The 27,731-nt window shown below is 43.0% G+C and overlaps 2 protein-coding genes across 2 annotated transcripts in view; one reads left to right on the top strand and one right to left on the bottom strand.

The window, feature by feature from the left end:
* Nucleotides 1–3,913: 3,913 nt before the first annotated feature.
* Nucleotides 3,914–9,707, top strand: igfbp3 (insulin-like growth factor binding protein 3). Its single transcript, XM_085988091.1, has 4 exons — nucleotides 3,914–4,499; nucleotides 5,611–5,831; nucleotides 6,324–6,443; nucleotides 8,398–9,707. Exons 1-4 carry the CDS (start codon nucleotides 4,157–4,159, stop codon nucleotides 8,515–8,517), a joined length of 804 nt encoding a protein of 267 aa, XP_085844217.1. The 5' UTR covers nucleotides 3,914–4,156; the 3' UTR covers nucleotides 8,518–9,707.
* LOC147117266 (insulin-like growth factor-binding protein 4) overlaps nucleotides 9,088–27,731 on the bottom strand; it is a 98,708-nt gene continuing 80,064 nt past the window's right edge. The window contains exons 3-4 of the mRNA XM_085988090.1: nucleotides 16,800–16,928; nucleotides 9,088–11,311 (exon numbers count right to left, since the gene is read on the bottom strand). Coding sequence (XP_085844216.1) covers nucleotides 11,159–11,311; nucleotides 16,800–16,928 — 282 coding nt within the window. The 3' untranslated portion in view covers nucleotides 9,088–11,158. The remainder of the gene's footprint in view (nucleotides 11,312–16,799; nucleotides 16,929–27,731) is intronic.

Here is a 27,731-nt window from a genome sequence, read left to right as displayed (position 1 = left end):
TGTGGAGAGAGAGGAAGGTAGGGTTACCGCTTCAGGTCGATGACCTCCGGTCAGGACCCTGTGAATCAGTGCCCGGCTATTTAAGGGACGGGAACAACCTGACGGATTTGGCCAAGTGATCGGCGACATGCAAATCAGAACTACCGATCTCTAGGCTTAACTTTTGTTTCTTTACTTGTCCCATTACCATCTCCTTTTGCTTTGTACAATCATACCTTCTGTCATTCAATCTCTCCTGCCTTCCACCCCATTACAGACCTTCCCTTTTGTCCTTTCCTCCTCTTTCCCTGTCCCTGCACGTGCTTAAAACCTGTCACATCTCTAACTTTTTCCAGTTCTGACGAAGGGTCATCGACCTGAAACGTTGGGCAGGATTTTCATTCAGGAGTCGGGTTGGAGGCGGGACTATAACTTTTGGGGTTGTAGTCCCACCTCCATCGAGATGCGGCCAATCCACGCAATTTTAACTTGATTGACCTTGTTGAGCCCGCCCAGTGGGCTCAGCAGGCCAATGAAGGGCCACCCGGCAACAGGTGACGTCACAGACTGAAATTTCATCTGTCAAGAGATTTTGACAGATGAAATATCAGCGTTTCACCGCTGTTTGAAGCTGTCAAACACTGAGGCCTAGAAATTCAGTTTGGGGCGGCCAGCTCGCTCGCGCCCAGAAAGTACCGCTGCGCGCGGAGCCACTTGCGCCCACCGGAAATTCAGTTTCAGCGCCCCAACTCGAAGGCGGCCACTATTCAAGGGTTTCGGCGCCCCCGCTTGGGGCGCTGAAACTGAATATCGGCGCGCTAGGTGCCTCAGCGCCACCCGCTGCGGAGCGGCAGGCTGCGGTACTGCAGGCCTTCCTCCCTCTCTTAAGGGGGAGGTGCCTGCAACAGCGAGATCGCCGCTTGCTAGTGCCGGCAAATGAGCCCGGCACCACGGAGATGTGCCGGGCTCCCGGAAAACAGCCGGCAATGCCGCGGGGGGGGGGTGGAGGAGGCCGGGGAAGGAGGCGCGGGCAGGCGGCCGCCGAAAAAGCGGCCGACCGCACCTCCGCCTTAACTCGCCCCACTAACGCTACAGGACGGCCCTGTTTTCTGATCGCTGTTTGCGGCCGCTGCGGAAGGGGCGGCCGCAACTAAATATGGCGGTCGGGCCGGTAGCGGGGCACTGCGCACACCGATGACGTCATCGGTGGCGGCGCAGCGCTACTGGCTAACGCCGCCATTACCGCAGCGCTGAATATCGGCGAAAGCTCAGCAAGTGGCGCAAAAGCCCTCTTTGGGCGAAAACTGGGCGCAAAGCCTACTGAATTTCTAGCCCTGACAGTCTTACTTCTAACCTGAATCCTTCTCCACAGACTCAGTTAGAAATCTCTCCTGCACAGAAAGCTGCAGGCTGTCACTTTTGACAGTTCGCAGCCATTCTGCTTTCTGTGCCGGTGAGATGAGGGACTCCCAGAACCTAAAGGAAGGAAGGCTGAAAAGGTAAGAAAAGGTAATTTACACTTCTTTAATCACTTTAGACACACCAAACACACTTACCTTTGCACTCATGCACACATCACTCACCTGAACACCGACATCTCGACCCCTCCAAGTCCTTCGCCCGACTCCTCTAACTTGGTGTGGTTTGGAGCCGTCCGGAATCACAGTTCAACCTTAAAATAGGGATTAGGCTAAAAACTGCTTGGCACTAATCCCTTCCCACCTCGGGTCGGCAGGTCCCAGTGCGGGGTGGGTACCTGCCTCCTTTGAAACTGGCATGGAGGCGGGTTGGGGGCGGGATGGGGTCGGGACCCCCGATTTCGGGATTTTAACCCCCCCCTCCAATCCCGACTCCACGGCCCAATGAAAATCGAGCCCGTTAACTTTGATTCTCTCTCCACAGATACTGCCTGCCCTGCTGTGTATTGCCAGCATTTTGTTTTTTTATTACTACTGATAGCGACATCAACAGCTGAGATCGCTTTCATTTTGGAGAAACGTTATCAAGCTCTGACCTTGTGTGTGTGATGTGATGTGTGTGTTGAAGTGGAAAGGTGCCGGGAGGTAGGCTGATATCGATGAGATCGCCGGGCGCTCGGACACAGTTTGAGTACCAAGTTTCGGGGCTATTCTGGCGGTCGGGTTTTTTTTGCGCATGCTCACGGCCGGCGCCAGGAAATGAGGCCGGGACAATAGCCCTTGAATGAAGGCGGGAGAGGAATGGACGGCACCGCCACCGCACCGGCCCCCTGAGCCCACAACCCGCCCAAATCCTCCCGGCGCGCCTTTACATTTCCTTTGTATGTAGACACGTCTCCTCACCTCTTCTAAATTTACGTTCAATTAAACAAAGTAAATCTCGGTTAAAACACTTCCTCACCAGCCGATTCATTTCTGGCTGTTAATCCATCCCAACCCGATTTTTTTTTGTGGTCCTGGCAGCCAAGATGTGTAAAAATAGCCCCACAAAGACTGGAAAATAGCCACTGTTTTAAAAAAAATTAAACACAAACATTTATCGCGTACCATTAATATTGCATTCGGCTGCGCTTTCAGCCCTTGCCTGGATGCAATTAGACTTGGCTTTGTGGTGCAGTTCGGAGGACTGAGCCAGAGGCTGGTGCGGCAGCAAGTTGTGTCAAGGCAGCGTGCAGCAATGTCTGAATGTCTTTGTATCCTTCCCGAGCAGTCACGAGTTTGCTTGGGGTGCTCACGGTTGCTAGGACACGCTTTAAACAATCCCAGACTCGATGCCTGGGCTCTCCTGCTCGGGTTGAAGCGCATGCTTTCAGAGGCAGGCAACTTCAACCCTGCCCAACCTGCAGTCAGCAGCTTTCCGCGAGCGCTTCACCCCTTTCAATCGATTTCTTTTTTTTGGGCCAAAAAAAGACGGGGGAGCTGGAAGAGATTTGCATCCAAACACGGTAAATAAAACACGGTAAATAAAACCTCAATGTACACTTAAAAAGCCGAGTGCCTGCCAAATCTTTTTTGGGGAAAGACGTTTTTAAAATAGTAAAACTGATTTGCAGGTACCTATTGCACAGAATGCATCCTAAACCGACCCTGAAACCAAGAGACAATGTTTCTCATAAATCTCAAAAATTGTTACTAAACTTGAATCTAACTGTGGCATTATATTCCCGCCGTCCTTTCTTAACAAGTAGGGCTGCCGGTCGCTTGGCAGCGACCTTGCTTGTTCAGAAAAATGGGTTTCTGCTATCTCCTTTCTGTTAATGCAGATAAGAGCAAGGGAAGCGTACGTGCGGCTAAAGGTGTACGAGATCTGTTTCAATTTTGACCAGCAGGTTCGAATCAACTTTTTAGTGAGGGAAACGTGTGTAATAAAACCAAGCTTTAAGAGGAGACTCTTCCGATTACTAAACACTTAACAATAAAAGTCAGCGGTGCAGCATCATTTCACTTGGCTCAGGTGAATGAAAGTCTAAGTTACAAGGAGCCTTTCCGCCTGACTGAGAACAGTCTCCATCCATCAATTGCAAAATGATCAACTTTAATCATCTATTCCTGCAGGTCACAGATAAATCAGCCCTGTGGCACAGGTCGCTGTTGGTATTGTACCGTCGGATGCACGCACTTTCTTTGTTTAAAACACTAACGATCTCTCAGTGACAAAAAAAAGGTAATGTGGCACCCTGCAACTTGAATAGCCCAAGATGTTCTCCGAGTCCAAGATGACACTGGGATTGGTTATTCGTGTTCCGGGGTGGCACTCACTTGGGCGACTTTTAGAGAACGAGAGAGAGAAAGAAGCCGCTGTTGTATCGGATGGGGAGGGAGGAGAGGGGCAAAGAAACTGCCCCGCCCCGAAACCTGTATCAGCAAATAACCAACTGCACAAATCCAATGGGAGGCGAGTGAATTATTCATATTCCGGGGGCGGGATCTCTCGCTTCTTGATATAAGAGAACCTGCATTCGCTCCTGGTTTCTCGGAGTCGAGGAAAGTGCGAGCGGGTAAAGTTTATTAAAAAAAAAAGTAAAATAAAAAGGAAACTTTCCTACAAGTTCGATTTGAATTCCTCGGAGCTTGTGCTTTTTTGCTTTCTTCCCCCCCTCCCTTTTTGATTTTGTAAAACAAAACTTTTGTTTTGTGAGGAGCTCTTTGCAAAGACGGGGAGTCCCGGCGTCCGCTCGGCAAGGCTGTGTTAATAAACCATGGTGTACGCGCTGTGTGTGCTGGCCGTGGCGGCGGTGAGTGTCAAGTTAGCCGCCTCTCTGGGACCTGTCGTCCGCTGCGAGCCGTGCGACGGCCGGGCGCTGGCGCAGTGCAAACCGCTGCAGGGCGACTGCGAGCCGGTGCGGGAGCCGGGCTGCGGCTGCTGCGTGACCTGCGCCCTCCGCCAGGGGCAGCAGTGCGGCGTCTACACGGAGCGCTGCGCCTCGGGCCTCACCTGCCTGCCCCAGGCGGGCGAAAGCAGACCGCTGCAGTCACTGTTGGAGGGCAGGGGGCTCTGCACTAACGAGACGGCGAGACTCCGCATCCTCCTGAGCGCTGCAGGTACAGAATCATGCATTTTACAGTCCTGTTCTTTCAGGGCGAAAGCCAAGTTAAGAGTCTTAACTAGTTTATGTATTAACACGTTTATTTCAGATTGCCGGCAGTTTTTCTTTTTGTTAAAATAGCTTTATATGAGTTGCTCTAGGTTTGGGTGCTTGCCTGAGTAAAAGGTCCGTCGTTAAGCACATCAGCAACTATACGTGAAGATTTGCTCTAACTTCGGGTACTTTGACTAAGATATTTGTGCATTGAACTGGAGGTCCAGTAGTTGCATCATTGTTGCGTCTGGATGGTTGAAAAGGACGTGATGCTAAGTTTATCTTCTTAGCCGGTAGGAAGCGGGTGTTGACCCGAGAACTGTTTAAACAGTTGGGGTTGGGAGAAATGGCAACATTGCCGCTTTGCAACGTTACTCGGCCCTTTCATCAGAGCGAGCAGCGACGATTGGGTTGGTACTAACTTTTAAAGTTAATTTCTGCCTTGAATGTACTTTCAGTAACAGAATAATTATATGCGATGTACTGAATGTTTTCAGTTTAGATGTATTTTAACATCTGTTTTAAAAGAAGTCGCTTGCTCGAAGATGTTGCATACACGTGGAATCGCGCTGCTGGACGTATTTCGTGCTGATACATTGGTATTGCTCTTCATTTAAAAAAAAAAAGTTTTTCCATGAATATTTGGTTACGGCAACGATACAACAGTGCAAAATGAATTAAAAGCCTCAGTATTATTACTGAAAAGGTGGGGATAAGAATAACTACAATTTCCAGTCCTCACTGGGGGCACAATTTTGTTGTATTGGTAACGCTGCTAACAGACAGCGTGAGCATGTGTATTGGCGATGTTAGCTCACCACCATCTGGTAGAAGGGAGTATTGCAGGGATTGCTGCTGAGCTGCGATCCGCTTTAAAAGCCTTACAAGGACAGACTGACGACTGGAATCAACTGAAATATAGTGATGATGATGAAGTTAAACCATTTTGTATACTTGCCCGTTCCCCCCTCTCTCAGCACAGTTATCATGTAGTTTAAGCAATAAACGAGCCTTTTGTTCCGTAGGATTTTTGCACCAAACTTTACTGACGTGACTCCTATTTTTACATTTAGGAAATGTCAACCGTTCAGAGGAAGAAAGGAATGCCAGTAACTCCGGGAATGAGTGGAGTCCCAACACACACCGAATGCAAGAGAGTAAAACTCATCAACAACACAGTAAGCTGCTGCGGAAAGAAGCATCAAGAAAATCCCAGCTGTACAAAATTAACAATGAAGCAGAGAACACTGAAACTACCAACTTTTCTTCAGAAATAAAACATGACACAGAATATGTGAGTGAGCAGTGGATCCTTCTCTTAAATTAATATAATTTTTGAAGGATTTGAATCTCCTGTTCAACAGGAAATTCCCTCTAATCTCTGAAAACAAATTATGCACCTGTACTACCTACCACAGTGAGATAAGAATTCCTCGGGTCCCAATGTAGTGACATCATAAATGCGCTGAAGATTTCCACTGCAGAATTTCTACTTAAATCTAACACTAATGTGGTTTTTTTCCAGTGTGTTCACAAGAAATGCTGAACACAGGAAATCAGCAAAAACGTATTTGCAATGTCACTAAACATAAGCAACCATTGTAATTCTTATTTCAGTGAATCGAAAGTTATTACATTTTCAATGAAACACATTTGGTTTTAAAAACAATTCAACATTTAGATTTATAGTTTAATTCAGAATGAATGATTTTAATTTCACAAAGTAAAGTTCATCTTTGTCTTATGCGCCAAAGTCATGAGATTTTTTTTCCTATATATTTATCAGGGTCCTTGTCGGAGAGAAATGGAAGACATCCTAAATAATCTGAAAGCTGTGTCCATTCTGAGCCCCAGAGGTGTATACATTCCAAATTGTGACAAGAAAGGCTTCTACAAGAAAAAACAGGTTTGTAGATGTCTCGGCCCCATTGCTGTTAGCGTTCCTTTGTTTGTTCCATTTGATAAATGTTTCCCTTCCTAATTATGTGTAGGATGCACTCGCTTAAGTTGCCTAATGTAAGAAATCACACAACACCAGGTTATAGTCCAACAGCTTTATTTGAAATCACAAGCTTTCGGAGCGCTGCTCCTTCTTCAGGTGAAGTGGAGAAATGCATAAAGACACAGCTTATATTGACTATATAAGCTGTGTCTTTATGCATTTCTCCACTTCACCTGAAGAAGGAGCAGCGCTCCGAAAGCTTGTGATTTCAAATAAAGCTGTTGGACTATAACCTGGTGTTGTGTGATTTCTTACATTTGTCCACCCCAGTCCAACTCCGGCATCTCCACACCATGAAGTTGCCTAGCAAGAGAATGACATTGTTCTACACCTAACACATGTAATGCATATCGATTACCAACCAGATAATGTACTGGCTAAAATGCAGAAACTCCAAGGAATTTTTTTACGATACCAATGGGAGGGTATGCAGTCCATTCCTGATGTTTTGCTCAGAGCTTAATATTCAAGACAAAAGGAAAGACTTTGCACTTGATTTTTTCTTGGACACAGCTCATACACTTAACATTTTTTGAAAGTTGTGCAAAAATAATGCCCAACTTTCATCAAATATAATATTTACACCTAGAACTGACATGATATTTGTGCGTGTTTTTTGGGAAATATTGGGAGTGACGGCATGGAGGTAGTGTGATCCTGCCACAGCTGTCCCACCCCTTCTGTATCTGTAATGTTTAGTGTTTTGGCTGACCCACGGCGCGGAAATTGAAGTTGCCATCATTTCAGGTGACTAAGGATCCCGTCACTTGTTATTGATTTGACCTTAAAATCTGAGATTTGACCCAGTAGGATTTGCATTTTTGTCACTGGTAAAACTGTTATGCCCAAAATTCTTTTAAAGTTAGAAGTAACTGTACAACTAAACTAGGTGGGAACCTTCTAAAATAGCGCAGCAATGTAACTGCTCCTGGAAACAAATGACTTAGGAACATAGGAACAGGAGTAGGCTAATCAGCCTCTTGAGCCAGTTCCGCCATTCAATTAGACCATGGCTGATCTGTATCTCAACTCCATTTACCTGCCTTGGTTCCATATCCCTTAATACACTTTCCTAACAAAAATCTATCAATCTCAGTTTTGAGATTTTCAATTCACTAGCCTCAACACCTTTTTAGGAGAGAGGTTTCCAGATTTCCACTCTTTACCACATTAAGAGTTAGATTGGCTCCCCTTGAAACTACAATTGCTGAATCATTCCATCAGGTCGACGAGTCCTATTATTTTACTGGTATATCGATACTCTACAACATGGAACAGTTATTCACAGACTGCAGCTTGGTGCTCTGCAAGGCTACATTGTGATATTTCAATAAAACTAACTAGGAATGGATATCCTTCACCGTAGTTGATATCAGGAGATAATGTTGACTGTGAAATAAACTTTAAACTTGCTATTTGTAAAGTTGTAAGAGAAACTTCATTAGAAAGCATCAAGGAGAGTCCGATTATTCTTTTGCAAACTACTAAGAGGTCCAGTGCACCATGACAGAAAACTAAGATGGTGGTCTACCAACTGCACATTGTACACCACCACTCCTTGAGGATGTTTTGGTGTTGCAGCTACTGAAACCTCAGAAAGAATGGCTGCCGTGCTGCAGCTACTGCTCCCGTAATATGCAAAATTGACAAATGTGAGGCAAATCTTTGCTAACGGTATGAATGCTGCTCGGCATCTCTACCTCACTGAGTCAATATTAGGACATGACAGTCTAACAAAAACAGGACCTTTTAATGACTATAGCAAGTAATTTGGCTGTTAATTACTATATTATGCTTAAAGGAAAAATGGCATTATAGTTTTTTTAAATGTTGACTTTTTTTTCCCCCTTTACCACAGTGCCGATCTTCTAAAGGTAGGAGGAGAGGTTTCTGCTGGTGTGTGGATAAATATGGCACTCGGCTGCCCAGCTATGACAGGAATGGGGAATTGCGCTGTTACAGCTTTGAGAGTAAGTGAGGAAGCCTGCAGCTCCTGTGGACTCTGTATGTGTGAGTGAGAGAGAAAGAGAGCGAGCGAGAGACACTGATCAATCGGAGACCTCCGAGCAACTGGCAGTACGCATCGACCGCCTGTGTTCTGGAGCTGTGAGTTCTGCTGCCAGCTTAGGTTGGGAAAGGTGGCTTTCTTCTTCAGCCAAGATGATGCAGCTCTATCCTGCCACATATTCTTCCAGCTCCCTGAAAGAGTGGGAGTTTTTTTAATTCCCAAGAAATCTGCACTATAGTTCCCAAGGAAAAGGCACTTCAGAAAGGAATCAGGGAATCTCCACTTGACTATTTAAGAACTGCCTGTGACCAATTTGATCCTGACAGACTTTGTGCTCTTATGTAAAAATATTAGTGTATGATGCTACATATTTTGAAATGTCTTGTTCTGCAGGTCTGAAACAGGAACCTAGCCTTCACGGGTAAAACTTTCTATAAAATTTAAAAAGGACTTTTGTTCTTTAAAAAAAAAGCTTTCATGTTACTAAAAAGTCATATGATTATTTTTCCTTAAATGAAATGAATATACTGTTAGAATATGGTCTGTATTTAATATAATTATGTTTTTTAATAAACATTATTTAAACCGAATAAACATGAAGCATTGTATTTTCTACAGCAACAAGTCAATAGCTTAATTTATACCACAATATTACACAAATCACAAATTCACTGAAGATAAGTCCATTAATTGTGCATCATAATTATGTAATGATTTTCTAAAATAAAATTTAGATGATGCAGTTGCATTAAATGGACATATACTATCGTACAACAATTTTGATTGATTTAAAACAATTATCGTAAATGAGAAAATGTGAACAAATGTATGAGTGCCATCTAGTGGTTACAGGGTGTTAAGACATCACCAGAAAACCCAGCAGGTGCAGGAAATCATATTTTCTATATCACATTCTCTAGACTTTACCAAGTCAATATGTTCAACACAAATAAAATTGATTGTACACAAAAGTGCCTGTCAGTAAAATAATACACCGTTGTTTAATAACACTGGATATTGCTTTTTAAAAATATATTAACTACTCCACTGCAAACATTCTTCACTCATGAAATGTTTAGTCACGCTTTCTTGCTTTATGATGGATTTGAATTCATAAATTTTGGTATAGGAAATATCAACACTTAAGCAAAAAAAGAAAACAAACTACTAAATTTGGTTCAATTCAAAACCGCCCTATGTGTAAAACGATGTTTAAAGTAAAATTTGCATAATGAAAGTTGTATTGGTTAAATGTTATTTTGCTCACTTGTGCTATGATGGTAAAAACAAAATGAGAATTGCTCGATCAGAATTGGCACCTGGCAAAGGTGACTCCCAAAGCAGTAGGGTGTCCACGATTAGAGTGGGCAGATTCATTAAAAAAGCCTCTTGGCTGGCAGAGGGTCAGCTGAGCTTTTTCACCGCGGCTTCAGTTACATCTGATGATGACCAAGGAGTCGCGGTGTACTAATTGACCATTTCAGACAGCTTCATGGGTTTTTATTCATTTAATGCTCTGAAGATTTATTGATAAAAGATTCTCCTTTTACTATGCTGAGCACAGTGATGCCTCAGCCTCTTGGCAGATGTGTGTCTGAACATTAGTTGAAGCAAAACTGCTTTGCGGGAGGCCAAAGGGTGAAATCCATATCAATCACTGGTTATTGTTATTACAAAAATAAAAGATGTGATTACACACCTCGTGGGGAAGTGGGCATAAGGGTTTTACCTTCAGCTAAGGTATCGGTTTCATTATTTCAAAATTGTTAAGAAAATGTGAGACAATAGTGTAATTTTGCACCATAAGAATAAAGTAACCATCTTTTGTTTATTTATAATTAACATGTAAGTGTTACATTAGATGATGAATGCATTTAAATGAAAAAAGTTCAGCACCAAATGAGTTCATTTTCCATATTAACATTAGATGTACCAAATATTGTACATAGGTGTGTGTTAAAGCCAAGAGCACAGATATCAAAGCACAAGAATGAAGTTCGAGCAGTTAATAAAAGTTTTCTGAACCGGAAGACGTGTATCACCTTGAAACACACCACTATGTTTTTGTTCTATAAAATATTGACGTCAGAAATGACGATTGTATGACTTGAAGAGGTTTTGATTCTAAAGGAGACAATGATCAATTAACATTGGCAGAAATTATGTCTGTGGCATAGGATTCGAGCTTTACATTATTTTAATGCCATGAAATCCATTATTGCAATACTTATATGTGTTACAATCCTGATTATACATATTGACTTGCAGTGTACCCAGTGACTGTTTAGATACTACTTTTTTCCAACTGAGAATAATCCAGTCATGCATTTTTCACAACAGGTATATTTTTATGCATGTTACCTAGTAGTGAACCAAAAGTGCAACTAGCAACAGTAGATTATTTCACAGGACAATTCATATACACGCTATGTTAAATGTGATCTTTTTCTTTTTTTTACATGCAATCTTTAAACTAAAAAAAAGCAGGAAATAAATAGCTTACATACATGAAAGATAACTGTAATCTTGCAGATATCACCTTCAAATGCTGTGGTGTAACGTGTGAAAGAAAAGCAAAGATGTTGACGCCTTATCAGTTTCTTAAGACACTTCAGTTATTCTGTTCTGCCGATGACGGAACGTGCCTGTCGTGCCTGTGGCATTGGGGATCACCTCTCACTTCTGGAGAGCCAGGGATTCTCTTTCCATTCCAGCGAAAAACACACCAACATCTTCCACGCTGCCCATCCAATGACGACTCGCACTTTTAAAACATAAGCGCACAATATTTATTGTCATCTTTGTGAACAGCAGGTCAAATGTTTATAAAATTATTATGTAAAGTGCAGAAATAAAAAAAAAGCTTTTTTCCAATGTAACTACACAAAATAATCATGCAAAACAGCACAATCTAAGTGCTGCTAGTATGTAGCCTTGTTCAAAGGGAAGGCAGACTGAATAATCAGGTGTGGTGTTTCAGCACACCTGACTCATGTCCCTGGTCATCTATCTCATGTCTCATCCAAAAGCCAGCACCTCCAATAATGCAGTACTACCTCAATATTGAAGTTAGATTAAATGCTGAAGTCCATAGAGGGGACCTTAAACCCAAAACTTTCTGATTCAGAGGCAAGAGTGCTACAACTGAGGCAAACCATCACTGAGGGATGAATGGTCTCCTTCTGTGCTGTAATTTCTAAGGCTCTCTTCAATTTATTGAACTACACCCTCAAACCTTCACTAGGTGGCATGTTAATTTTCTTAAGAAGAAAGATAGAAGAACCTAACAATATAGAGCACCTTTCACATATTCAGGACATGCATCATAGCTCATGAATTGCTTTTGAAGGGTACTCACTGTTGTCTTGTCAAACAGGCTAAAGTTTCCACTTCTGCGCTCACAGTGTAGAGCCCCATCCACTGGGAAGGCATTCTGAAAAATCGTATGGATGCAGCCCTTGATCTTCCATGCAATAAATTTATGGATGGAAAATCAGGGGTTGTGCCTGCACGATTTCCTGATACCTACGCCTAATGAACAAAGCCCCTCACTGGGAGCACAGCAACACTGACTTCCTTCATGACAGTCAGTGTTGCTGATTCAGAAGCAGATATTTTACGCTGGGAACTCCAGCCAATTGATAAATTAACTGTCACAACACACTTCACATTTGTCTCCTATGAGTAGGCACTGGAGAAAAGAAAAACAAATTGCCAGATTCTAAATAACATCTCAAGGTGTACAGGAAAATGTTGTAAGTTCTCAGATCATTGTATCAGGATATTCATGATGTTCACTATTTTCAGTACTATACCCCTTGCACATGTTTGGTAAAATATGCTATAAACTGTAATACATTGAAAACATTTTCTTACATGTATATTAAAGTGATTTTTTTGCTGCTTGCAAAATGTTACTTCATATGTCGTAAACTACAAAATGGGCAATAACACATGCAAATACAAAAAAAACCTTTGCTCACATGATTGACTTTATTAGAAAGGATTGCTACTGTAAACTGTAATAGAGTACCAGCTCATTCATAATGGCCCCAGTGCAAATGATAGATCTCAATGGGCACCTTGTCCATCATCTCTTAGGACATCTTAATTTGCCTTCTAATACAGTTGCAATGACATTTTTTGTTAATTTTATTCACAAAGTTGTAGGTAATGTATAAGTTGAAAAGCAAAGCATCTTTACGGGTCCATCATTTTTTTATATATATATTTTTCTGTTCATAGCTGATTCCTCGCCACCAATCTCCACTTCCCAGTGTCATTGCACTATCGCTTATACATCTTAGTCCCCTAACAGGTAAGTGACAATTTGACGATTTTTAAATTTAAAATCCACATTTCCCAGCATTCTTGCTAACCTCCAAAATATTTTTTTAATATAAAATGCTGGATGGCTAAATAGAACCCTAAAATAATATGGCTCAGAATAATATATCAATCTAATTGGTATGTCAGAAATATCAGCCATCTGGTCAAAAAGCCTAAGCTATGACCACAAGGGAATGTACCCTTGGAAACAACAAAGTAAACCTTTCTATTTATTATATCAACCAACGTCACAGACTTCACCGTCAGCATCCCTGGATATATCATGTCTCACTGGACAGGACAGGCAATTCAGGGGGCACGTGTTCAGCTGAAGTACGCTTCAATGAGCTGCTGCTGAAGAGTTTTGGTTGCAGGCAACTTTTGGAGCACTCCTACTTCTTTGCCATCCTCTATGTCATCAGTGTCCTCTTCCTCATCTTGCTGAAGGTCTTTGTCCAATGGTGGCTATGTTTTGTCGCGATTACAGAGCAAAGTTATGCAGCATACAACAACTACTATGATTCGGGGCACTTTGGCCCGGATATTTATGGGGAGGCTGAAAACGGCCAAAGAACCTGACAAGGCTGGCGATGCAGAGGTCCTGTTGAATTTAATGGCAGGACCTCATTATCAGTTTTTTCCCGCCCGGCAGCCGACCAAATTGACAGGCTGGCCGGCTGCCAGGTGGGAAAACCAGCGGCAGGAGGCCGCAGCTGGAGACACTGGGGAACGGCAATCGTACTTGGAGTGGGGCGGGGGGTGGGATCGGCCACGATCGGCAGAAGGGAGGCTGAAGGCTTCCTTGAGGGGTTGGGGGAGCACTCCTACTCCTCCTGGACAATAGGGAGTGCTCTAAAAGGCACTTAACTTGTGGAGCCGGCAGTCCCCGCCTCCCTTTCACTGCCAGGATTCCAGACCCCCCACAGCAACTGTCAAATTTTATTCAGGCTCCCAATTGCACCGTGGGAGCCCGATTTAAATATGTTAATTAAGTGTTCTGCCTCTCCACGGAATGACATTAGGACGCCACACAACCTGCCAGAGTGAAAACGGCAACGGGCCCCAGCTATTCACAATATATATTAATGATCTAGACGAGGGAACTAGATGTAATATCTCCAAGTTTGCAGACGACACAAAGCTGTGTGGGCGTGTGTGCTGTGAGGAGGATGCCGAGAAACTCCAGTATGATTTGGACAGGTTGGGTGATTGGGCAGATGCATGGCAGATACAGTATAATGTGGATAAATGCGAGGTTATCCACTTGGTAGCAAAAACAGGAAGGCAGATAATTATCTGAATGGCAATAGACTGGGAGAAGGGGAAGTGCAACGAGATCTGGGTGTCCTTGTGCACCAGTCGCTGAAGGTAAGCATGCAGGTGCAGCAGGCGGTTAAGAAGGCAAATGGTATGTTGGCCTTCGTAGCGAGAGGGTTTGAGTACAGGAACAAGGATGTCTTGCTGCAGTTGTACAGGGCCTTGGTGAGAGCACGTCTTGAGTATTGTGTGCAGTTTTGGTCGCCTTATCTGAGGAAGGATGTTCTTGCCATGGAGGGAGTGCAGCGAAGATTCACCAGGCTGATACTTGGGATGGCAGGAATGACGTATGAGGAGAGATTGGGTCGATTGGGCTTATACTCGCTGGAGTTTAGAAGAATGAGAGGGGATCTCATTGAATCTTATAAAATTCTAACAGGACTAGACAGACTAGATGCAGGAAGGATGTTCCCAATGGCGGGGGAGTCCAGAACCAGGGGTCACAGTCTAAGGATAAGGGGTAAGCGATTTAGGATTGAGATGAGGAGGAATTTCTTCACCCAGAGAGTGGTGAAGCTGTGGAATTCTCTACCACAGAAGGCAGTTGAGGCCAATTCATTAAATATATTCAAGAAGGAGTTAGATATGTTTCTTAAGGCTAAAGGGATCAAGTGTTATGGGGAGAAAGCAGGGACAGGGTACTGAATTTGGATGATCAGCCATGATCCCATTAAATGGCGGAGCAGGCTCGAGGGGCCGAATGGCCTACTCCTGCTCCTATCTTCTACGTTTCTGTGTTAACAGCATTGAGGTGCTGCAAACACTGACAATCACTGCACAGAGTTGCACGGCTGCACCCAAGCTTTCGCCTGACTCCCTCCATATGCTTATGGAGGGAGTCACAGCACGCAGGGAAGTTCTTTTCACTTCAAATGGGCGGAAGAGACCTCTCCAGGAGACCAAGCAGCCTGGTTGCATATTACACAGGAGGCCACAAGCAGGGATATCGTCAGGAAGATCAGGCTGCAGTGGCGCAAACCTTTCAATGACCTCAGTATGAAACATTACTGCAAAGCCACACTCAACCTCATCCTGCTGTGCCACTCATTACATTCCCATCACTCTGCCTTTCCTACCTTCCTCCTGCATATCCTTACTCACACCAACATACCTTGCATCCATCCCTCTCTATCTACGTTATCACATCCCCATCTCACTAGCCACCCCTCACACTCACCCTCATCCTAGTCCAATCATGCCAACTAAGAACACACAAGAGTAAGCACTTTGGTGTTTTAACCAATGTTCATGTAAAGTTTCTGTTAATGTGGTGTCAAACATTGAAACCTTTATTTTCAACACTTTGCATTCTTGGACAGATCTGTGTGCACCTTTGGAAGTGGCTTAGTGAGTTGCAGTGAACGGTGAGACATAACGGTACCCCCATCCCCCCGCAATAGTGATGAGTGTAAAGGAATGGCTTGGGCATTGTAGGGATGCTTTATGGTGTTGGTGTGGGGTGATGCCAACCTGGCACATCATGTGGCAGCCAGGGTGTACAGCGTCAAGTGACGTAAATCTGGCCATGGTGAGGCCAACCTTGGCATCCCGGGCAGCAATGTGGTCGGGTAATGATGCCCTCTGTCCTGTGCAGCATCAGATGATTGCGGAGAAGATTGGTGTTGTTATTGTTGCTGCTGGTGTGCCTGGTGCTGCTGGTGTTGGGGCTGATCGTGGTGGGATTCTGAGGACCAAGGTGAGATAGTTTCAAGGGCACTGATGCTGTTGTAATAGATGGCAGGTGAAGTTGAGATGACAGAAGCAATCTGTCAATGGTGAGAAAGGTTGTTCCAATAAGGCGACATTGGATAGAAAGTTTACCCCAAACACTTGCAACCTGCATAAACCTCAATCTGTCTTCCAAATGCAGCAAGCAACAGCTTCTGAGGTTGGAAAGTGAACAGCTGTGAGATGGGAGCTTTTATAGCAAATTTGCAGCTGTTAAGTAATGAGATGATCCCATGGTCATACAACTCCCGACCTCCTTACCTGATGTGATCCCCGAGCAGCGCGGACCCCGTGGGCAACCTCGTCAAATGATAAGGTGAATTCAAAATACTTCTTAATGGGCTGCTAACAAGATCATAATGACCTGAATTGCCTCCCCCACCGCTGCTTGTTGGGTCTGCTCAGTGTTGGCAGATCTGACATCTGGGAAAGTCATGTGACAGCGGGGTCCTGACCCACTGTCAAAATAAAATTTCCCACCCGACCCGCCACCGAACGGACCCACTGACCCCCCGAAAAATTCTCCCAAACTGATTCCTCTGGTGGTGGAGTCCAGAACAAGGAAACATAATCATAAAATAAGAGCTAGGCTATTCAGGGGTGATGTCCGAAAGTATTTCTTAGTGGAAATCTGAAACTGTCTCTCCCAAAATATTGTTGAGACTAGGTCAATTGAAAATTTCAAAACTGCGATTGGTAGATTTTTGGTAGGCAAGGGTATTAAGGAATATGGAACCAAGGCGCCTAAATGCAGTTGAGGTACAGATTAGCTATGATATAGTTGAATGGTGGAACAGGCTCGAGGGGCTGAATGGCCTACTCCTGTTCCGAGGTTCCTATATCCCTCATTATTCTTTTAACTATAATAATCCACATACCTGCTTCAGGTTGTAGAATCCTCTCTTATCACAGTTCGGGATGTGAAACCTGTAAAGCTCTTCATTAGTATGCTGTTGAACCAGAGTAATCCTGTCAATAGCTCGCTGCATTTCCTCCTGGCATGGACCCTGGGTAGAATCAACATAGTATTGACATTATGACCCAGGTTTTTTTATGTGTTGTACTGTAAGCTCCCCAAACATTATAGTAAAACACAAATGTAATTATTCTACATCCTTAACTCTTCCCTGATTCAAACGTGACTTCTAAAAATCAGTGGTATATACTGACCATATTCAATTTTCTCATAAACATAATTATATTTAAAAACTTTTGATAATCACTGAATAAACTTTCAGTGATTATGTCAAAATCATTAATCCTTTGATAGAGTGCCATCATACATTAATAACATGGAGTACATTGGTTATTTGCAAAAGATTAGGCCCAAACTAAAATAAAATAAAACCAACTGTTTGAAATTTATAGTAAAAAGTAACAAACTAATTGGAGTGATTTCAAGACTGTAATCTCACTCTTTTGTTCAGATGATCATTGCAAACCATTTGAGCATTTTTTTGTGGTTGATGCCATCATTTGGCCCATCAACTAAATGTCTTCCTCGTAATTATTTCTGGTGGGAGTGGTGGGATTTCTCCTTGATCCACTACAGTCCTTGTGGTGATGGCACTCCCATGATAGTATTAGATAGAACGTCAGGATTTTGACCCAGCAACAATGAATGAATGGTGGTATATCTCTGAGTCAGGATGGCATGTTACTTGGAGGGGAATTTGGAGGTGATGGTGTTTCCATGATCTTGCTGCTCAAGCAAGACTGGGAGGTGCTGTCAAAGTAAGTTTGGTGAGTTGCTGCAATGTATTCTGTAGATAGCTCATACAGCAGCTGGTGATGGATGGGGTCTATATTGAGTTCAGTGGCAGGGCACCAATCAAGTGAACTGCTCTGTCCTGGATTTTGTTGAGCTCCATGAATGTCGTTGCGGTTGCAGCTGCACCCATTCTGATGAGTGGTGAGCATTCCATCACAGTTTTGACCTGGACATTGTAGATGGTGGAGAGGCTTTGAGGGGTCAAGAGATGACCTACTCATTGCAGAGTACACTGCCTCTGCTCTTCTAGCCATGTTGTTAATATGACTGGTTCAATTCAGCTTCTGGCCAATGTTGACTCCAAGCATGTTGATGATGGGGGACTTGGTGATGGTGGTGCCTGAAGGTCATGAGAGTGGTTGGGCCTTTTCTTGTTGGAGATGTCCATTACCTGGCACAAATGCTGCTTGTCAGCCCAAATCTGGATGTTGTTTAGATCCTGCTGTTTTCCCCATTGACGTCAGTTTTACTAGGGCCCCTTTGTTGTCACACTTGGTCAAATGCTGCATTGATGTCAAGGGCAGCTACTCTCACTTCTCCTCCTGAATTCAGCTCTAGCCTCCATGTCTGGATTAAAGCTGTGATGAGGTCCAGAACTGAAACTTCAAAATTATTAAGGGCTAATTGAAATCTGGAGAGCTTTATAATCTATTTTTTTATACAAGTTTGAGCTAATGTAGTCTGGGGAAAAAGAATTGCAAACATAGTCCCATTTTAAAGCTATCAAGTGTTTTCCTAAGGGATCAATAAGGGCAATGCTATTTGTGCACTGATGTCACTGACCTCTACTCTTTTGCCCTAGGTTTCTGAGAATAGCTGGGAAGGAATGGGCATAGATGTGAGGTCAATAGTGTCAATACATACCCACACATTACTGATTATCTATTTCTTTAAAGGAAAAATAATATCATTAAGGAAAATGTATCTTCCAGTGATACACTCATTAAACATGAAAGGTAAGCTACGATATTGAATTCTTAACTCTTAGCCCAATAGGTTCCTGATCTTGGCTTGGTCATTCAAAAGGCACCAAACAGCAGCCAGATGCTTCACCACAATGAGTCATCGCAGGCCACTATCCTGTACCTCGCAGTGAGCAATTTAAGAGCGTATTTGACAAAGGCCTGAGAACAGATTATCCACTCGCTCTCTCAGCCAAAGGATGTTTGTAGGAGAAGAAATTTTATACAGCAGTAAAATAACTTGAAAAACAAATAAATTGGAAATCATAAAAAGAAATGAAATTATGAATCAATATTATTCGATCCTATCTCTATACTGTAAGAATTTGATTTTGAAGTAGTGAAAACAATTTTTTCACCTGTGAACTTTGTGCTCATCAAAGTGAATGATATTAGTGCAGAATAATGTTCTTCTTGCAGGACACAATACAAGTGGCAAAGTTTTGGTTGATGTGGGGTAGATTTTGAACTTGCCGCCTGGGCGTAAAGCTGGCTTTACGGATTGACTGCCAACTATAAAGACTGCCTGATTTTCATATCCATTGGTCAGCAATGCCAGTTATACAACTGGGTGGCAAGTTAAAATCTACCCTTTGTAGTCTGTGTAAGGGGGCAGAGAGGAGTGGTTGAAGATTAGTGTGAATAAGGGCTTCAGCAGTGGTGGGGGTAAGGTAAAGACTGAGGCATTTTTGACTTCAGTTATCGGATATCTGGATCAAGCACTTGCAGCTCAACTACAACAATGTTAGATACAGAGTATAGGTCTTGCTGTTCTTCCGTTAAAATAAACCTGAACTCATTCTAAAAAAAACCAATACTGCACCATTGTGACATTTTCCACTTGTGACACCAATCCTCCTGACCTGTCTGAATGAGGTTACTAGTTTATTGCTACTTTCTTCCCCTTAAGAGCTACCTATTAGGAAGTGTGTTGAATCTCCCCAGAAACACTTATACAGCCAGCAGACAGAGGGATTTTCAACCATTAAACTGGACTGTATTCAAAACCACATCCCAGAAATTAAACAATGTCTAATTCACTGGACCACCAAGTCTACTGCAGTGAAAGCTTTAACAGTTTGAATAACAACAATGGATCTAAACAGCAATCTATTTTTCACAGCAAAATCCTTAGTCAAAGATCCCTCCTATAGACCCTGGCAGATAGACATTTTGATGAAGAGGAAATAGAGCAGTCTCACTCTGCTGATGTCAGGCCACAGACTGTATGCATTAGCGGCTATTTAATACAGTGACATTTGTTTCAGAATGGATCAGAGCCTGTGCTTTTTACTTTAATATGATGCCAAAAGTTTAACAGTGGCTTCTGATTAGAGCAAACACTGTGGTAAAATGTGGTTCTTTTGCCTGATGTCAGTGGAGCTAGGCTGTTTCACTTTCTCTTAACTGAAATGGTATCTCCTGCTCTCCACACAAGGGCCTAGAAATTGGGTTTTGGCTTAGCCAGGGCTTTAGCGCCGGAAGTTAGTGCCGGCGCTAAGTCCCCTGCGCGCGCCAAAAATTCAGTGGCGCCGCGCCCAAACGGCTGCCGGCGCTACTGAAGGGTCTTTGCAGTGGTACATCGGCGCTAACTGCCGTTTCGCGCCGCAATTCCGGCGCTGCGGCACCCGATGCGGTGCAGCAGGCTGGGGACGTGCAGGCCTCCTCCTCCCGTTAAGGAGGAGCTGCCTGCACCCGGCCGCGGCCCGCGCAAATCAGCTTAAAAATGAGCCCGGCACCTCGGACAAGTGCCGGGCTTGCATCTGTTCCGGGGGGGGGGGGGGAGAAGTCCGGGGAGGGAGCTGCGGGCAGGCGGCCGGCGGGAAAGTGGCCGGCCGCCGCGGGGCCTTTAATGCGCCGGCGCAAACTGGAGTAAGGCACCTCTGCCAGAACGTTGCTTGCGGCTGCCACGGGCGAGGCGGCCGCAACTCAATTTCGGAGTTCGGGCGGGTTACCACGGCAACCGGGACGCTGCGCACACCGATGACATCATCGGTGCCAGCGCAGCGCTACCGGTGCAACGCCGATTTAGGGCCCCAGGGAATTTTTAAACTGGCCATAACTCTGGCGCTAGTCCCTCTAGCGCCTCAAAAGCGGCGCTAAGGCTAGTGAATTTCTAGGCCATGAGCTCTTCAACTAAATATTTATCTGAAAGGAAATAAGAACACATAAAGCAATTAATATCACAGTCCCTTCTCTTTTAAATATCCCTGCATATATTTAGGGAAAATAAAGGAATACAAATGAGGCATGACACACTACTTTTCACATGGATGCCTTTTAATTTGAGCCTAATCCTGGAAACTGCCACAAAAAGTTTAATCAAGAAAGCGATCATGCCTCCATGTGGCCACTTGAATGTATTGCACAAAGAATATGGAATACGTTGATATATTTTTTGAAGTTAGTTTTACAAATTCCATGCTTCCATAGTTAATCTACCTAGATTACTGTATATAGCAGATTATATAATTTTAAAGAAATCCTTTGTTTAAGATGTTTGCTTCTTTCTCTCTCTTATTCTTTCTTCCTCTTATTCTGTTTTCTTCCTTTCAATTTTTCCTCCATTCAATACCTGCTGAGCTCTATGTTGTGGAATGATGCTTTATCTTCTCTCGTTCTCCTCTTCCTGATGGCGTCCAATTGGAGAACAAGAGGCGAGGGAACGGAAAAGCCCAAATAACAGCATCAGCAAAATCACACAGCAAGGCAGACTCTTCATGGAGGGAGCAAAACACACAGAGGAGCAAGTTTGCTAGGTACCAAGGCCCATAGGTAAGTAGGAGACCAGGTCACCTGGACTATTATAAAATATATAAACACTTTTGTATGTTGCATACTCCTTCTAATATCCAAGAAATGGAATCATGTTAGCAGAACCAATACACACCAATTATAATTAATAACAAAGTATACATAGATTTGGTGAAGTTTAATTTGTGGTTAGTCAGATTCAGATTGGATTCACCCACTAAGTGCAATGCTAGTAAGGAGCAGGAATAAGAACATAAGAGCATTAGAATTAGGAGCAGCAGTAGGCCATATGGCCCCTCGAGCCTGCTCTGCCATTCAATAAGATCATGGCTGATCTTCAACCTCAACTCCACTTTCCCGAGACGGCTGGAGAGGAATTTGGAAAGGGAGGGGGTAAATCCAGTTGTTGTGGCCCATGTTGTAACAAATGACATAGGTAGGAACAGGGAGGAGGTCCTGCTGAAGGAGTATCAGGAGTTAGGAGCTAAATTAATAAGCAGGACATCGAGAGTAATAATCTCTGGATTATTGCCTGAGCCACGTGCAAATTGGCATAGAAGCCGTCAGATCAGGAGAATTAACATGTGGCTAAAGGGCTGATGTGGGAAAGAGGGGTTCCTTTTCATGGGACACTGGCACCAGTACTGGGACAGGAAGGAGCTGTACCAATGGGATGGGCTCCATCTGCACCGGGATGAGACCCATGTCCTAGCGGAAAGGGTAAATAGGGAGGTGGCAAAAGCTTTAAACTAGTAAGATGGGGGGAGGGATCTACAAGAAATGAAACCAGCCGAATATAAACAAAACTGGAAAGGAGAGCATTGGAAAGAGTAAAGTCAGGGAGGACATTGGTGGCCAGGGAATAAATGGAGTTATCGAACAAGAGTGTAAAAAAGATGGTTAAAAATAAAGTGAAAGGAACTGCTATTAAAAATGAGTTAAACTGTTTGTACAGCAATGCACACAGTGTCTGTAATAAAACAGGGGAGCTGGAGGTAGTCATGCATTGCAAGGAACCAGACATAATAGGGATTACTGAGACATGCCTACAGAAAAATCAGGACTGGGAATTAAACATTGCAGGGTATAAAATATTTAGAAAAGATAGAGAGGGAAAAAGGGGAGGTGGAGTAGCTGTACTTATTAGGGATAACATAATGGCAGTAGAAAAAAGTGACACAGCTATCAGCAAGACAGAAATAGAATCCCTGTGGATAGAGATAAAAGATAATAAAGGATCAATTACACTAATAGGGGTAGTCTACAGGCCACCTAATAGTGGAAGGGAGGTGAAGGAAGAAATATGCAAACAAATTAGGGAAATGAGTAAAAAACATAGGATAATAATCAAGGGGCATTTCAACTGCCTTGATATTAATTGGACAGAAGAGGTAGGTAAAGGCAATAAGGGAATGGAGTTCCTACAATGTGTACAGGACTCTTTTCTAACCCAATATGTAAAATGCCCAAACAAGGGAAGATTCGCTATTGGATCTAATAATGGGGAATGAACCAGAGCAGATAAGAGAAGTAAAAGTCGGGGAACATCTAGGCAATAGTGACAATAATATAATATGCTTTAAAGTAATAATTGAGAAGGACATAAGTATGACGAAGACCAGGGTAATAGATTGGAGCAAAGCTGATTTTGAGGGGCTGAGAATAGAACTTGGGAAAATAAAATGGACAACAATATTGGCAAACAATGATGTAGAACAGCAATGGGAAATCTTTAAAATGATGTTCAACAGAGTCCAGGAAAAATATATTCCGCTAAAAAGCAAGAACAAGCTAAACACTAATGAGACACCATGGATGAATAAAACCATAGAGGAAAAATTGAGGGTAAGGAAAGAGGCATACGTTAAGTACATAGGTAGCAGGGGAGTGCATGATATGGGAGAATACGAAGAGATTAGGAGAGAAGTCAAAAAAACAATTAGGAAGGCAAAGAGGAACTATGAAATTAAATTATCAAGGAACATAAAACAAAATAGTAAAATATTTTATACGCAGATCAATAAAAAATGGAAGGTCATGATGAGAATAGAGCCACTCAAGGATGGACAGAATAATACCACAGGCAGTGAAAGAGAGATGGCAGAAATATTAAATAATTACTTTGCCTCAGTATTTACCAGGGAGATAGAACAGGTGGACATGACATTGGATCATGAGATTAGTATTGAAATAACTGCAGTTAAAATAAAAAGAGGAAAAATATTAAATAAACTAATCAAACTCAAACAGGCAAAAACCCTGGTCTGGATGGATTACATCTGCGCATTTTAAAAGAATCTAGGGAAGAGATAGTGGAGGCATTACTATACATATTTAATAATGTATTAGAAAATTATGTAGTGCTAGAGGACTGGCAGATAGCTAACATAATAATACCTATATTTAAGAAGGGAGATAGACCATGTCCAGGGAACTACAGACCAGTCAGCTTAAAATCAATGGTAGGAAAAATAATGGAATCCCTACTAAAAGAGAAAGTAAAAGAACATCTAGAAGCCAAAAATATAATAATAAATAGTCAGCATGGATTTCAAAAGGGAAAGTCTTGCTTGACCAACCTCATTGAATTTTTTGAAGAGGTAACAGAGAGAATAGACAAAGGTAATGCAGTAGATGTAATTTATCTAGATTCTCAAAAGGCCTTCGATAAGGTATCACATAATAGACTGATGAACAAGGTCAGATAATGTGGTGTCAGGGAACAAGTAGTAGAATGGATAGCTAGCTGGCTTCAAGACAGAAAGCAGAGAGTAAGGTTAAAGGGTACCTGTTCACAATGGCAGAAGGTGGGTAGTGGTGTTCCACAAGGATCAGTGCTGGGACCACTGTTGTTCACAATTTATATTAATGATTTAGACTTTGGAATCAAAAACACAATTTCTGAATTTGCAGATGACACCTAATTGGGGGGGGGTCGTTAGTACTGAGGAGGACTGCAACAAATTACAGGAAAACATTAATAATCTTGCAGAATGAGCATATAATTGGCAAATGAAATTCAACACAGATAAATGTGAGATATTACATTTTGATAGGAAGAATAGGGAGTTCACTTATTACTTGGAGGGTATAAGTCTGGGTGGGATAGAGGAGCAAAGGGATCTCGGAGTACAAATACACAAATCACTAAAAGTAGCAATACAGGTTAACAAGGCCATAAAAAAAGCAAACCAGGCACTAGGGTTTATTTTTAGAGGTACAGAATTGAAAAGTAGTGAAGTTATGCTAAACCTGTATCGAACCTTGATTAGACCACACTTGGAGTACTGCGTACATTTCTGGTTGTCATATTATAAAAATGATATAGAGGCACTGGAGAGGGTGCAGAGAAGATTTACAAGGATGATACCAGAAATGTGAGGGTATACCGATCAGGGAAGGATGAACAGGCTGGGCCTCTTTTCGCTTGAAAAAAGAAGGCTGAGTTGTGACCTAATTGAGGTCTTTAAAATGATGAAAGGTTTGATAGACTAGATACAGAGAGAGTGTTCACACTTGTCGGGAAGAGTATAACTAGAGGCCATCAATATAAGATAGTCACCAATAAATCAAATAGGGAATTCAGAAGAAACTTCTTTACCCTGAAAGTGGTGAGAATGTGGAACTCACTACCACAGGCAGTAGTTGAGGCAAATAGTATAGATGCATTTAAGGGGAGGCTAGATAAGCATATGAGGGAGAAGGGAATAGAGGGTTATGCTGATAGATTTAGATGAGGAAAGACGGGAGAATGTTCGAGTGGAGCATAAACACCAGCATGGACTGGTTGGGCTGAATTGCCTGTTTCTGTGCTGTAAATCCTATGTAATCCGATGTAATTCCCGCCCTATCTCCATATCCCTTGGTTCCCCTAGAGTCCAAAAATCTATTTATCTCAGCCTTGAATATACTCAATGATTCAGCATCCACAGCCCTTTGGGGAAGAGAATTCCAATGATTGACAATCCTCTGAGTGAAGAGATTCTTCCTCATCCCATTGTAAATGGCCGACCGCTTATCCTGAGACTATGCCCCCTAGTCGTGGACTCTCCAGCCAGGGGAAACAATCTTTCAGCATCTACCCTGTCAATCCCCCTCATAATCTTATATGTTTCAATGAGATCACCTCTCATTCGTCTAAACCCCAGACAGTATAGGCCCAATCTACTCAATCTCTCCTTATAGGACAACCCTCTCATTCCGGGGATCAATCTAGTGAACCTTTGTTGCACTGGCTCTAAGGCAAGTATGTCCTTCCTCAGATATGGAGACCAAAACTATTCACAGTGCTCCAGGTGTGGTCTCACCATAGCCCTGTACAATTGTAGTAAGACTTCCTTACTCTTGTACTCCAACCCCCCTTGCAATAAAGTTCAACGTGCCATTTGCCTTCCTAATTGGTTAGAACATAAGAACATAAGAAATAGGAGCAGGAGTAGGCCAATCGGCCCCTCGAGCCTGCTCCGCCATTCAATAAGATCATGGCTGATCTGATCCTAACCGCCAATCCACTATCACCGAACCATCTCCTGAATCTAACAGAATTAGACACACGAAATAGGAGCAGGATCAGGCTACACGGCCCCTGGGCCCACTCCGCTACCCACAGGGCCATGACCGATCCGAACCTAGACTCATGTCCAAATTCCTGCCCGCTCCCCGTAACCCTTAATTCCCTTTACTTTTGGGAAACTGTCTATTTCTGTTTTAAATTTATGTAATGATGTAACTACTTGCTGTACTTACTTGCTAACTTTCTGTGTTTCCTGTACAAGGACACCTAAATCTCTCTGAACACCAACATTTAATAGTTTCTCACCATTTAAAACATATTCTGTTTTTCTATTTTTCCTACTAAAGTGAATATTCCATCATCAACATTATATAGAGCTGATTTTGGTGATGTGTGACACTTTCATATGGAAAACTTCTGTTGACATTTGCAGAATGAATCTGATTGTCAGTCTAACAAATAAGAAGGGACATATTTTTTAACAAATGAAAACATTTTTGCAAAAACTCCAATTAGTGGTAAGTGGCCCATGTGAATGCAATCCTTCCACATATATCTCCTAAACTAACAGCTGAGGGAACATATAAATGCATCCTGCTTATTTGAATACAGTAATCCTGATTATTTTCACCAGGAATAAAAACACTGATGTAAGTTGAGTCTATTCGTCACCAGCTTGCATATACATGCATAGCAAGAAGCATGCCTTTACACAGTTTAAGTGGACTATCCAAGCCCAATTTTACATCAAATGGAGATCAAACTGTATATTTAAATTCCATTCATAGCTACTGCTATGGTAACCATGAGGCTCTGCTGCCAGAGCATGGGTCAGAGATAGAACTATACACTATAGGAAAAAAATCTGTGTCCCACGCTCCCATCTAGAGATGCTCCACACCAGGAGCCTCTCCTCGCAAAGTTACCCATATGCAAATATTAGAAGTCAAATAAAATAGCAGAAGATATTTGCATATAAAGGCACAAGTCAGCTCTCCACTTGCCTGGATGAGTGCAGTTCCAACAAGACTCAAGAAGCTAGACACATTCCAGGACAAAGCAGCCCGCTTGATTGGCACCCCGTCCACCACCTTAAGCATTCACTCCCTCCACCACCGGCGCACCGTGGCTGCAGTGTGTACCATCTACAAGATGCACTGCAGCAACTCGCCAAAGCTTCTTCGGCAGCACCTCCCAAACCCGCGACCTCTACCACCTAGAAGGACAAGGGCAGCAGGCGCATGGGAACACCATCATCTCCAAGTTCCCCTCCAAGTCACACACCATCCTGACTTGGAAGTATATCGCAGATATCGTCACTGGGCCAGAATTCTGGAACTCCCTCCCTAACAGCACTATGGGAGTAGCTTCACCACGCGGACTGCAGCGGTTCAAGAAGGCAGCTCATCACCACCTTCTCAAGGGCAATTAAGGGTGGGCAATAAATGCTGGCCTTGCCAGCTACTCCCACATCCCAGGAGCGAATAAAAAATATATAAAATAGAATCATTTGTGTGTCGCATCGTATTGTAGAGGAAATCATGCTGAATGGATGGATGTATAATCTTGCAGCTATACTGTGTAACATCATTACTATATCTGAAGCAATGTAGGTGGAAAGAATGGAGTTGCTTGCTTGAACAGCTTGTAGTGTTTGATGATTTTAACAGCTCCATGTTGAGGAGGGTCCCATGCATATTTGTTGAATATTCAACATGTAGACATGTGTTATTTCACATGGGTTGCTGTCCTGCCATCAATGTGCAGTGTGTGGTGCACTTTGAATGATTACCCAATAAGACCATGATTA

The sequence above is a fragment of the Somniosus microcephalus genome, chromosome 5 (genome assembly GCF_052327205.1).
Source record: "Somniosus microcephalus isolate GS21.2 chromosome 5, FLI_Smic_1.0, whole genome shotgun sequence".
NCBI classification, from domain to species: domain Eukaryota; kingdom Metazoa; phylum Chordata; class Chondrichthyes; order Squaliformes; family Somniosidae; genus Somniosus; species Somniosus microcephalus.
This window is presented reverse-complemented; position numbering and strand designations above follow the sequence as displayed.

Coding starts and splice junctions, on each gene's coding strand:
- igfbp3 (XM_085988091.1), top strand. CDS start 4,157: ATGGTGTACGCGCTGTGTGTGCTGGCCGTGGCGGCGGTGAGTGTCAAG. Junction 5,832..6,323: donor TAAAACATGACACAGAATAT/GTGAGTGAGCAG, acceptor TATATTTATCAG/GGTCCTTGTCGGAGAGAAAT. Junction 6,444..8,397: donor GCTTCTACAAGAAAAAACAG/GTTTGTAGATGT, acceptor CCTTTACCACAG/TGCCGATCTTCTAAAGGTAG.